General features: G+C 43.4%; 1 protein-coding gene across 1 annotated transcript in view; it reads right to left on the bottom strand.

The window, feature by feature from the left end:
• Positions 1-5,682: 5,682 nt before the first annotated feature.
• The window catches only part of LOC149284990 (uncharacterized), a 71,748-nt gene continuing 63,473 nt past the window's right edge, over positions 5,683-13,957 (bottom strand). The window contains exons 3-4 of the mRNA XM_089495915.1: positions 10,574-10,655; positions 5,683-6,821 (exon numbers count right to left, since the gene is read on the bottom strand). Of these exons, the coding sequence (XP_089352041.1) occupies positions 5,683-6,821; positions 10,574-10,655 (1,221 nt within the window). The remainder of the gene's footprint in view (positions 6,822-10,573; positions 10,656-13,957) is intronic.

Genomic DNA, 13,957 nt, shown 5'->3' with positions numbered 1-13,957 from the left:
GGGATCGTAAATTAATAATTAGTATTACAAAATAAATCAAAGCATGACCAGTCGTCTTTAGTTTTAGTTTTAGTTTTTAGTCCAGGGAATACACTGTAAATCCCAATGGCAAGAGAAAAGGCTACTACTGCCTTTCAGATCCAGTTTGCCCCAAATCATTTATGAGGCCAGAAACCCCTTTGTTAGGAAGCGAACCCCAAATATCTCAGGAAGGCCCTTTATCTCCCAAGGCCTCCTCCCTCCAGGAACCCTTCCACTCTTCCCTCAGTCTCTTTCTCTCCCTTGAAGGCCTCAAAAAGACAACTTAATGATAAATGCCATCAAAGAAAACCATTATCGTGAAACATGGAAACAAGCAAATTTAACTTTGCTGTTAAAAGAAGATAGAGATGCAACTGAGGTAAAGAGCTATAGGCTTGTTTCCTTATTAAATATGGATTATAAATTATTTTTCTATGATTTTCTATGATTTTCTATGATTTTGGCCTCAAAAAAGTTCTTAAAGACTGGATTCAAAAGGACCAGTCGGGATTTCTCCCTCACAGACAACTCAGTGATTAGATACGAAACATCTTAAATATAATTGAATATTTTGAAAGACACAACGGAAAAAACCTTGTACTTTGGTGATTTAGAAAAAGCCTTTGATGACATAGGATGGGATATGTTATTTGTGACATTTGAAAAATGGAAATAGGAGCTTCTTATGTAAGATGGATAAAGGCAATGTATAAAGATCAAAGAGCCAAACTAATTGTTAACTATAAAGAAACAGAGGAATTTAAGATTTTTAAAGGTAAATGGCAATCTTTCCCACTATCACCCTTTTTCTTCATTCTGATCCTAGAAGCACTGAATAATAGGATAGGATTAGACAATAAGATCAATGGGATAAAAATTAAAAACAACTGAGTTTAAAATGAGAGTCTTCTCAGACAACATTTGTATTCCCTGGAGAACCCAGAAAAGAGCACAAGACAATTGCTGGATGTAATAGTGGAATTGGAATATGTTTCAGGACTAAAAGTAAAGAGAGACAAAGCAATATTAATAACAAAAAATATGGGGAAAAGGAAGAATAAATCCTGGAAGAAATTAGTGGATTTAAAGTGGGAAATAAAGTTAAATATCTAGGAATCAATTTAAGAAATACAAACACAGATCTATTTCACAATAACTATGAGACACATGGAAGCAAATCAGAAAAGACCTAGAAAAATGGGGGAAATTACACTTATTGCTATTAGGAAAAATATCACTGATCCAAATGAGTTTCCTTCCTGAAATACTGTTTCTGTTTCAAGCGATACCCATCATCCAGAATGAAAGACCATTGAATCTATGGCAAAAGGAAATCTCAAAATTTATTTGGAATAAAAAAGAGCCAGGATAAAAACGAAAATACTTTGTGATGACAAAAGTAGAGGAGGGCTGGGTTTACCAAACTGAAAACTTTATTATGCTGCTTGTTGTTTATTTTGGATTAGAGAATGGGTTTTGTTAGAGAATGAACAGTTGTTATGTCTGGAGGGTGAACATTTAAGATTTGGGTGGCATGGATACCTAATTTACGGTAAAGAGAAAGTTCATAAAGAAAGCTCAAATCATTTTGTAAGAAAAGCTCTATTGAAGATCTGAGGAAAAACAAGTGTAGAATATGTCCAAAAATACCTTTATGGTGTTTGCCTCATGAGGCTCTTTTCGGGAGGAAAGGTATCCAGAAAACTAACTGATTAAGATACAAGGATGTCCTGAAAGAATCACAAGGAAAACTAGAGATCAAAACACAAGAAGAACCTAAAGAATCTGGCCTAGATTGTCACTGGTATCTTTATCCTCAAATGAGGGAGAGGTTTAAAATAGATGTGAAATTAGAAGGAATACAAAATGCAAAATGGGAATTGTGGAAGCCATGCTCCATGTTCATTCCATGCCTGATGAGAGTCTTGGGTGCGAGGCATTGGAGAAGCATCCAGCTGTGTTTCTCTAGCCAGAAGCCAAAGGAAGGCCTTCTCCTCTGAGGGCCACTGGGGAGGTCAGGAGGTTTCAGCAGATGATGCGCTCATTTCACATCTAGCTACAGGGACATAGCCAGGGTCCTCTCCAATTCCCCATCCCCTGACCCCCCTCCACTCTCACAAGGCATGGAGTGTCAGGACCATGGTGAACAGGTCTCAGGAAATGACAGGCATGTGGCCACTAGAAGTCATTGACAGCTCCAGTGGCAGTTAGATGTGTCAGCATTTAAACAGTGCATCACTGGAATGTTGATGCAACTGTCAACTGTCATTCTCAACTGTCACTGAGGAAGAGTCAGGCAGTGTGTGCCTCAGAGTGGGTTGTTACTGGTGTGGATGGTGGAGGGTGTCGATGTATATAGTGTTGTACACAGTGGAACTTCTTATATGAATAAAAGCCGCATCTGAGAGAACATTACAGTGTCTCTTTGCTCACTGAGAAAGCGACAGGTGTTTCTTCAGCTCACAAGCTACTGACTGCAGTCAAGGTGGAGAATCTGGTGCCATATGTGAACATGTTGCCTCACGTGCTGCACAATATAGCAACATCAAAAGCATTTTAACATGGAGTATCTGTTGTGTAAGGGAGCTGCAGTGAATCTATGCTAGGTCCAGGGGGCTTTGTTTGGTGAAGAGGGAGGAAGGGGATACCCACCTCTGCATTGGCCCAAAGGAGGCATATGTCACCTGCGTATCTCACTAGCACCATGCTGTTCTCTGTGTCTATGAGTGATGCAGGATTTCTTGACAAATCAAGCCTAACCCTAGTCTCTTTTCTCAGGGACTTCATCTTGGCCTCCTTCTACACAGTTTTGGGCCATATTTTGCTGGAAGTGACCCAAGTGCAAGACCACCAGGACCCCTTTCCACCTAATGGCCAACACAGAGGCCAAGCAGAGAAAGTTGGGCTCCAAGAGAAAGAGGCTGTCGAAGTACAACTCTTTGGTGAGTCACCATCCTGACTATTAGTTTCATTTGTGTCACTGCTGGGGCAGCTCATGAAAGCAAGTGGAGAACATCTTGTCCCACTTTGGCAGAGAAAGTCCTGGTTAATCCTCTGTCACCCCACTTTTTCAGTGGCTTTCAAAAATGTCCTGGTTTCTCTCTCCTCCTCCCACTTTACCCCTTCTCCTCATCTCTTTTGGGTTGCTGCAAAGTGACTTCCAAGGGGTTTGCACCTCATCAACTCCAAAAGGGGGAGAGGAGAGAAGTTGCCAGGGTCTTCCCTTGCCAGGAGGCTGAGGCAAATCCAAACTGCTGTGCCCTTCCCCTCTATTGTAAACCGCTCGGATTCCCAGTGATTGGGCAGTATATAAATAAAACCTATTATTATTATTATTATTATTATTATTATTATTAGTGTGATCTTCCTCCTAAACAACCTTGGCCATACTCACCACCTTCTGGTGTTGCTTGTCCACATGTGCCTTGCTTTTCCATCTGTGAAATGTAGAGGATATGGGAGACCACCTCTGGATCTAAATTGGGGGTGGGCCCAGTGTCCCTCAAGTCCAGAGTGCTCCCCAGAACTGTATCCCAGCCATGGCCTAAATTATATTTTTTATTATATTGTATATTATATTGAAAGTATTCAAGACAATCTGATCTCAAAGGTAGTAGCTTTTTGTTTGCTAACAGAATTTAAAGTTTATTTCCTGGACTGAATTCTGAAGTGATGAAATGATATTTGGTTGCAACATGTGTTTTCCTCCCCTTTTGTTTAGTCACTCTCTGGATGAGGACTATTTTCTATTTCAGGTGACCTTTGCAGATGTGGCAGTATATTTCTCCAAAGACGAATGGAATCTGTTGACGAAGAAACAGAAACTTTTGTACAATTATGTAATGATGGACAATTATGAGAATGTGGCTTCTGTAGGTAAGGAACCTGAATCCATTGCTCTTTCTACAAAGACTGAGGTCCCTTTCATACTATATTATCATGTCACTATGGTTCCACTAGAATTATAGAATCATAGAGTTGGAATAGACCACAAGGGCCATCTAATTCAACCCCTACTGCCATGCAGGAATACACATTCAAATCACCCACAAGAGATGGCCACCCAGCCTCTCTTTAAAGACCTCCACCAAACTCTAAGGGAGTATATTCCACTGTCAAAGAGCTCTCACTGTCATGAAGTTCCTCCTAATGTTTAGGTGGAACCTCTCTCCCTGTGGCTTGCATCCATTGTGGTGTCTCCTTTTCTCTGTAGCAACAAAAAGCAAGGCTACTCCTTGTACAACATGACAACCTTTCAAATATTTAAACATGGCTATCATATCCACTCTTTATCTTCTTTTCTCCAGGCTAAACATAACCACCTCTCTAAACTGCTCCTCATAGAGCTTGATGGTTTCCATACCCTTTACCACTTTGGTTGCCCTCCTTTGGACATGCTCCAATTTGTCAACATCCTTTTTGAATTGTGGGGCCCAGAACTGGACCCAGGATTATTCCAAGTGAGGCCTGACCAAAGCAGTATAGAGTGGCACTATTACTTCCCTTGATCTAGAAACTATTCTTGTATAGATGCAGCCTAGAATCACATGGGCCTTTGTAGCTGCTGCATCACACTGTTGGCCCATGTTCAACTTGCAGTCTACAAGGTGTTGGTCGTTACCTATAAAGCCCTAAATGGCTTGGGCCCAGGGTACCTGATGGACCGCCTCTCCCCATACAATCCGCCCCGCACTCTCAGATCATCTGGACAGCAACTCCTAAGAGTTCCGGAGGCTAGGTTAGTTTCTGCCTCCAGGAGGGCCTTTACGATCTTGGCCCCCAGCCTCTGGAACCCGCTGCCCACAGAGCTTCGCGCAGCTACCTCTCTACCCCAATTTAAGAAGGGGTTAAAAACCCATTTATTCGAGCAGGCTTACCCCTGAATATCTCCCCCCTGACTATTTACTCTCCCCCCTTCTCTCCGCCAGCACTGTAGACTGGCATGAGGCTGTAATGTTTTAAAATGTTTAGCGTTTTACTGTAATATGGTTTTTGTATATTGTATCTGTTTGGTGATTATTGTATTATATAATTTTGCTGTGCACCGCCCTGATTTGAAGAAGGGTGGTATATTATTATTATTATTATTCTAGGAGTCCTAGATCCCTTTCAAGCCTAGTTTAATTGTGATAGCAACATTCTGTAGAATATTTGAATCTGTATTTCAGTGAAGCACTATTGCTCTCCAGTTTCTAAGGATTGTAAATACCCCATCTTAAACTGCCAATTCTAGGATTTTATGGGAAGTAGCCATGGAGATTAATGCATTTCACACCCAAATGGTACTCATTCCTGAGCAGGTTTCCTACCTTTTTTGGCCCCTCTTCAATCCTTTTAAGGGGGAAAGACCTCCCTTGGCCCTGCAATGGCACAGAGAGGGCAAAACAGTGGCAAAATGGTCTCCACTTCCCCAAAGGGATGCTGTTGGATGTTGGGGGCAAAATATTATTTCATTTCTCCCCCCCCCCTTCCAGGCAATACAATGTGCGGTTGCCCCTGAGATCTCCTCCAAACCCCATCAGTACTCCATGCCTGTCTTATAGATGTTTTAAGGTTGCTCCCTGGCACTTGACCCTCATCAAAATTGGAGTCCAGGTCCCAGCCCCATTATTCTGCCTTTGGCAATGAGTTATTGGGATCTGACTCCAACTTAATTTAATATCAAATAGGGGGGAGTAAACATAGGGCTAAATCTTGGGCTAACAAGTGTTTCCAAGAAAAACCTTTACCACACTGCTGGCATTTGAATGGCTTCTCTCCTGTGTGTACTCTCTGATGTATCACTAGGTATGATTTTGACGAAAAACATTTCTCACAATGCTGGCATTTGTATGGCTTCTCTCCTGTGTGGACTCTCTGATGTTTCACTAGGTTTGACTTCGAAGTAAAACATTTCTCACAATGCTGGCATTTGTATGGCTTCTCTCCTGTGTGGACTCTCTGATGTGTCACTAGGTTTGACTTCGAAGTAAAACATTTCTCACAATGCTGGCATTTGTATGGCTTCTCTCCTGTGTGGACTCTCTGATGTGTCACTAGGACTGACTTCTGAGAAAAACATTTGCCACAATGCTGGCATTTGTATGGCTTCTCTCCTGTGTGGCCTCTCTGATGTGTCACTAGGTCTGACTTCTGAGAAAGACATTTCCCACAATGCTGGCATTTGTATGGCTTCTCTCCTGTGTGGCCTCTCTGATGTATCACTAGGTGTGACCTCCGAGGAAAACATTTACCACAATGCTGGCATTTGTATGGCTTCTCTCCTGTGTGGACTCTCTGATGTGTCACTAGGTGTGACTTCGAGGAAAAACATTTCCCACAACGCTGGCATTTGTATGGCTTCTCTCCTGTGTGGCCTCTCTGATGTATCACTAGGTGTGACCTCCGAGGAAAACATTTACCACAATGCTGGCATTTGTATGGCTTCTCTCCTGTGTGGACTCTCTGATGTGTCACTAGGTGTGACTTCGAGGAAAAACATTTCCCACAACGCTGGCATTTGTATGGCTTCTCTCCTGTGTGGACTCTCTGATGTATCACTAGGTGTGACCTCCGAGGAAAACATTTACCACAACGCTGGCATTTGTATGGCTTCTCTCCAGTGTGGACTCTCTGATGTGTCACTAGGACTGACTTCATATAAAAACATTTCCCACAATGCTGGCATTTGTATGGCTTCTCTCCTGTATGGACCCTTCGATGCATGACAAGGATTGACTTGTAAGCAAAATGTCTCCCACAATGCTGGCATTTATGTGACTTCTTTCCTGTGTGGATTCTCTCATGACTCAAATATTTTTCTGTAAAGAGGCACAGTGACAGATAAGACTAAAAATCAGCGTTAAGAGAGGAGGGTGTAACCCATGATTTAGCCCTCATTAACCCCTCCTTATTAGAGATTAAATTAAGAGAGTTACTGTTAGTAACCCAAGCATGACCGTACTACTTATGCCCCTAAATCCATGGAACAATTGTATCCTTATTTATAGGAGTTAACAAAGAAGAGATTGGAGGGGGACTTAAGGGAATCACTGGAAGCAGATAGTCAGAAAAAGGAATGCTGCAAAAATATTCTATTAAACATGTGGAGAAATAGTTTGATTGGCAAGTGGCATTATATCCTGTGAGACTGCCATAAAGTCCTGAGTCAGAGACCAAGGCATGATGGAAGCTGAGGTCCCTTCATGCTGTGTGGCACCAGGAGATGACTCACAACCAATACAGTATACAGCTCACATGTGGATTGGTGTGGATTAGAGTTGTGTGTACAAGGGATGGTGAAGTAGATGGAAGTCAGAGAGGAGAGCTTGCAAATAATTGTATTAATAGGAGCAGGTAACTGTTAAAGTTGCCAGATATTGTGCATCTGCGATTATTTGTAGCAGATCTTTTTTGGAACAGATGTAGAAACACCCATGTAATATCTTGAAATAATTATGACCCAGAGTCAGGCTATTACATTTTTATACAACTTCCATTTTGGAATTAATAGGATTGTATACGGTGTTTTCTGCACTATATCCATTTGACTGTTCTGTTTTATATGAATCATTTTAGAAGTTTGAAGTTAATGAGTGGGTTGCCACTATAAACACTATAAACACACCATGTGCAGCTTGTATTTTGCTTGAAATGTTATATAACTCAGCTGGGGAGATACTCAGTTAGGATACAACTTTCTAAGCAACCGTGCCAAAGCTACTATTTTAAGTCTATATTTCTCAAAGTTATTTGGGACAATTTTTACCTGCCAGGTTTAGGATTTCATTTTATGGATTGATGTTTACCCTTATTGCTACAATACAAATTACTTCTTGTGATGCTTTGTGTGTTTTTCAAGCTAGGCGATCCTGGCTTTGCTCCTGCCTTCCCCTCCTGGATCCCAGAGGCCTGATCCCCTTCCTTTTCTCCCTCCGCTCTCCAACCCTGCCTCTTGCCCATCTGCACTGCTTTACCATTTGACCTTCAGCATCTCTTCCCTGCCTTTCTGTTTTTCACATTGCCTCCATCTCTCTATCACAGACACACACCCACAGAGTGTGATGCACAAAAGGGACACTTTGAGGCTCATTTCTTGAGAAAGGCAAGACAATCATTATACAACTAATGCATTAGGAAAGGCAGAACAAGGAGTCTGGGACCTGGTTTCTGATATTAGTGAGGGTCAAGTGTGAGGGATGAGCCTTAAAACAACCTTAAGGCATCTCTAAGACAGAGATGGCCTACTGTTCGGAAGTGGGGTGGTCACATTGGACCCCAGGGGATCTCAGGGGAAACCCCAAATTGTGTTGCCTAAAAATATGGTATAATGTTTTGCCCTTCAATATACCACAGCATCCCTTTGTGGAAGTGGAGGCCGTTTTGCCACTGTTGGGCCCTCTCTGATCCATTGCAGGGCCAAGGGAGGCCTTTTTCCCATGAAGCCTCTCCAGAGCCTCAAAAGGCTGGAAGAGGGGCCACAAAAGCCAAGAAACTTGCTCAGGAAAGGGCTGAGGACCATTTAGGGGCAAAAAGCATTAATCTCCATGGCTCCTTACCACAAAATTCCAGAATTGGCAGTTTAGGATTGGATATTGAGAATCCTTACAAAGTGGAGAACAATAGTGCCTCACTAAAACTAGAAATTCCAAGATTCCACAGGAAGTTGTTATGACAATTAAATTACGTGTGAAAGGGAACTAGGAATGGTAGTAGAGCACAAGTTGAACATGTGTCAACATTGTGATGCAGCAGCTAAAAAGGCCAATGTGATCCTAGGCTGTATCAATAAGAGTATAGTGTCAAGATCAAGGGAAGTAATAGTTCCACTCTATTCTGTTTTGGTCAGAGCTCATTTGCAATGATCCTGTGTCCAGTTCTGGGCACCACAATTCAAACAGAAGTTGAGAAACTGGAGCATGTCCAGAGGAAGGAAACCAAAATGGTGAATGGTCTGGAAACCATGCTCTCTGAGGAATGACTTAGGGAGCTGGGTACGTTTAGCTTGGAGAAGAGAAGGTTAAGAGTGGATATGACAGCCCTGTTCAAGTATTTGAAGAGATACTGAGTATGCAGCAAGCTTGCTTTCTGCTGCTCTAAAGCAAAGGACACAGAACAATGGACGCAAGTGTTGGGAAGGATCGAATCAGAGGAATTTAATCAGCTCAAATTTACAAGAGGCGTGTCCTAACAACGCACGCAGCAGATTGGATCCCTATGTGTATACCAGAGGTCATATAGTCCAACCCCAAGAAACAGAGACTGCAATGTCAATGAGCTGCAAATAAAATATAAACATTTATTAAAGCCACACAACCAAAAAGGGATCACACACGCACACGCACATTCAATGCTAAAGCAAGGGAGGGGAAGAGTTGGGGGTAAAGGAGAAAGGATAGAGGCACCGTTGAAATATTTACCTTAGGAGTCTTCTCCAAGCGACAGATGTGAGGGATGTTGGTAAGTGAACACGGCAGCGGGGAACAGAAAGCAAGCGGCAACCGCGATGGCTAGGAGCTAAGTTCCAGCGGGCTAAGCTAACAAGAGGCCCGAAAGAGACAGTGGGCTTTGACTTGCCCAAGTGATTTCAGCAGGGCACAGTGCCCAAGAGAGCTCCGGAGCGATTGCTCGACAGAGTTGATGTTTGGAACTGTAGCTCACAAAGCCCAAAGGAGGGCTGGAATCTGGGTTTTATTTATACTGCGAAACGTATCCTCAGGCTATAGCTACCTGCAGAACAAAGGTCTTCATGGCTATCTATTGACTAAGACTAAAGTTAAACAATGGATACACAAAAGGGTCTGCCACTTCTTTGGGAGAAGACTACTATGTAGATGGCTGGGTACTTAATACCATCAATAGGTGAGGCAAACTTCCTTTGTCCTCATTCAGGTTGCCTGCGACAATGGCAACTCCCAGAACTGGTTTTAAAGGTTTAAATCTACCTTTCTGCTTTAGCCATGGCCTGCTAGGCTTGTCTGGCTACGTGGTCAGCTCGCTTTTGGGATAATGGCGGCTGTGATGGGGTCAGTCAGGGGTCATGATTTTTGATCGCTTGGTACCCAAAATTTATATGAATCCAAACTCGATCACACAAGCCACAGGAAAAAAGGTTCCACCAAAATATTAGGAGGAATTTCCTGACAATAAGAGCTATTCAACAGTGGAATATACTCCATCAGAGCATGGTGGCATCGCATTATGGTTATTATTATTATTAATTTCAAATTAATGGACATGGAACAATGGATGCAAGCCACAGGGACAAGAGATTCCACTTAAACCTTAGGAGGAACTTCCTGATAGTAAGAGATGTTCAAAAGTGGAATATACTCCCTCAGAGTTTGGTGGAGTCTCTTTCTTTGGAGGTCTTTAAACAGAGGCTGGATGGCCATCTCTCGGGGGTGCTTTGAATGTCTATTCCTGCATGGCAGAAGATTGAACCGGATGGTCCTTGTGGTCTATTTCAACTCTTTGATTTTATAATTCTAAAGTGGAATCATAGCACTCTGACAGTGAATTATGAAAGGGCCCTCCGTCTTCAAAGGAAGTGAAATGGATTCAGGTTCCTTACCCACAGAGGCTACATTTCCATAATTCTCCATCATCACATAACTGTACATCAGTCTCTGTTTCTTCGTTAACAGTTTCCATTCGTCCTCAGTGAAATATACAGCCACATCCGCAAAGGTCACCTGCAAAAGAAAATAGCCCTGATCCAGAGAGTGACTAAACAAAAGGGGAGGAAAGCACATTGTGCATTGCAAATATTATTTCAACACTTTAGAATTCAGTCCAGGAAATAAACTTTAAATTCTGCAAGAAAGCAAAAAGCTACAGCCTTTGAGATCCAGTTTGTCTCGAATCCTTTCAATATAATATACAATATGATAAACAATAGAATTTTGGCCATTTCTGGAATATTATTGATTGATTAACATACTGGCTATTCCAACATCTATATTAGTTTTCATTTAGCCATATTTCACCTAATTTCAGAGGCAAATTTCATTTTTAATATACAGTTCTGGGGAGTACTCTGAGCTTCAGGGCCACTGGGCCCACCCTCAATTTAAGCCCAGAGATATTCTTCCATATCATCCAGCATTTCACAGATGGGGAAAGCAACACACATGTGGACAAGCAACACCAGAAGTGGGTCAAGATGGCCAAAGTTGTTAATGATAAAGATCACACAAGTGAGAAAGGGTACAGCATTTTGCTTTTGGCTCAGACTCCTGGCAAGGGCAAGGCCCTGCCCCCTTCTCTCCTCCCCTCTCCCCTCTTTTGCATTGATGGGCTGTAGACTCTTTTGAACCTGGAATGCACTTTGCAGCAACTGAACTGACCTGAGGAGAAAGGAGGAAATGGGAGGAGGAGAGTGAAATAGGACATTTCCTAAGCCCCTGAAAAAATGAGGAGACAGAGGATTAACCAGGACTCTCTCTGCCAAACTGGGACAGTATCTTCTCCGCTTGCTTTCATGATCCAGCCCAGACACAGATGAAAATAACAGTCAGGATGGCAACTTACCAAAGAGCTGTTAACCCTCGGCAGCCTCTTTCTGTTGGAGCCCAGCCCCGTCTGCTTGGCCTTTGTGTTGGCCATCAGGTGGGCAGGGGGATCCTGGTGGCCCTGCACTTTGGTCACTTCCAGCAAACAACGTCCCAACGCTGTGTACAAGGGGATCGCAATGAGGTTCCTGAGAAAAGAGACCAGGGTAAGGCTTGGTTTAGCAAGAAACCCTGCAGCAGTCAAAGACACAGAGAACAGCATCCTGCTGATGACATACGAAGGTAACATATGCCTCCTTTGGGCCGATGTAGAGGTGAGCATCCCCTTCCTCCCTCTGCACAAAACAAAACCCCCTGGACCTAGCACAGACTCACTGCAGCTCCCCTACACAACAGTTACTCCATGTCTTGTGAGAGATCAGGGGATGGGAAATTGGAAAGGGTCCTGACTATGTCCTCATAGCTGGATGTGAAATGAGTGCATTATCTGCTGAAACCTGCAGAGGTCCCCAGTTGCCCTCAGAAGAAGATTTCTTCATTTTACTTCTGACTACAGAAACACAGCTGGATGCTTCTCTAATACCTCACACCAACACTCTCACCAGGCATGGAATGGCCATGCGGGATGGCTTCCACAACTGTATGGTAGGACCGGGGTCACTGAATGGCCAGTTGTAGTCTGATTCCACTCGGAGCAACACTGGAGCATAGAGGGTTTTGCTGGGTCATGCTGTCTGGCCTGGTGGTTCCTCATTCTCCCAGTGGCCAAACCAGTAGAACTCTCTATGCTCCAGTGTTTCTCTGGGTGGAATGAGTCTACAAATGGCCCTTCTCCAGGGAGGCCCCCAGTCAAGAAGGGCAGGAAAAGAGCTCTCTCTTCTCAGGCTGCTCCCCTTCCATGGGATCCAGCCCTTCTCCCAGGATCAGGGGGCACCAGAGGATTGAGCTGATGGAAAGGGAGCACCTAATTCCCATGGCAGCCTTCTGCATGCAGAGAAGTCACAATTCTGAGAGTGTCTCTGCCAGTGTGGAGAGTGCCCATTTTCCACACTGTTGCCTGTCCACCTTGTCTTGGGAATATCCTGTTCCAGCCACATGCAGGCCTAAATCCTAGCCTGTATCCTATGCCTAGTCCTGATCAGAGTAGAATCACTGAATCAGTTGGATTTATCTATATATTGACTCACCAGTCACTTATGGATTCAGTGGGTCTACTCTCTAGAGTTAACCAACAGGATTCAGGACTCCTCAGATTTTTAAATGCAGGAATGCAAATTTTTCATGCTGTGTCATCATGACTGATGAGAATTTGACTTCTCTTTCACACAGAGGAGGAGGGGGAGGACCTGCTTTATGTCCCAGGTGGAGAAGCTCTAGCTCTAGGGCTGGATGAGACATGAATTACCTTACAGATCTAATCCATGTCCTCCCCTCATCATGGCCCCCTCCCCATTTAAACACTGGTCAAAATAATTACTTTATTTTTGCAGATGAGACTATTTTTCTAAGTTTAACTGCTATGTTTCCTATGTCAGTCATAGCAGGAGCATGAAGTATGAACCTCCTCCCTCTGCTTGCTAAAGCCACATAGAAATTGAGGCATGTACATTTGTGTGCATTGTTTCTGAATGGATCTATTGTTAAAATCACAATTTCTTCATTTTTCCTTGAATATTTTTTAAAAAGATGCAAACTGCTGAATACGTTGCACTTGATATAACAAATATCTATAAATGTATAGGTTTATGACTTGAATATTGCACCCTGGATTATGCTCATTTGGGGTAAGTGAAGACATATATAAATTCATTTTATAAACCCAGTGAAACTAATATTTCACAAAGTTCTAGTAAACAACACATACACACACAGTTCCCATAAAAAGGACTCACTGTGTGTCTGAGGTCTGGAAATCTCCCTTCCACCTTCTGGGAAGACAATGCTGTTAGAGAGCGAATTTGGGGCTTTATGCCTGGAAAGCATGGGCTCACTCTCTCAGCTGCAACATTTCCATACAATTCTGGACTGAAACATTTAAACAAAGGTCATCTTTCAGCTCCAGGAATAAAAGCCTACCTTCAGTACAAAGACACTGACTTCTTCAGCCCCAGAAAGGCCTCTTCTGCAGTCCTTTATGGCCAGAGCTTCCCTGGGTCAGAGGCCGTCTCCTCAGCCGTAGAGAAGGGTTGCTGTGAGTGCGAAGGAGGAGGAGGTCCACAGGGCTGAGGGAGGGAAGGCAATGGGAAAAGGTCAGTGCCAATGGCCATGGAGGGCAGAAGGTGACAATGCCTAGGAAACTCCTCTGAGTCCCAGCCCTAGGAATGAGTGTCAGGAGTTAGTCCAGGGGCTGAGGGGGTCTCCTTTCCCAATGGGGGAGGCAAGGACCGGTGGACCCTCCCCAGCTAGGGCCCAAAGGGAGGGTCTCTTTCCCCACCTCTCTCTCT

The sequence above is a fragment of the Sceloporus occidentalis genome, unplaced genomic scaffold (assembly GCF_023333645.1).
Source record: "Sceloporus occidentalis isolate IW3139 unplaced genomic scaffold, rSceOcc1.0.p SCAF_86, whole genome shotgun sequence".
NCBI classification, from domain to species: domain Eukaryota; kingdom Metazoa; phylum Chordata; class Lepidosauria; order Squamata; family Phrynosomatidae; genus Sceloporus; species Sceloporus occidentalis.
This window is presented reverse-complemented; position numbering and strand designations above follow the sequence as displayed.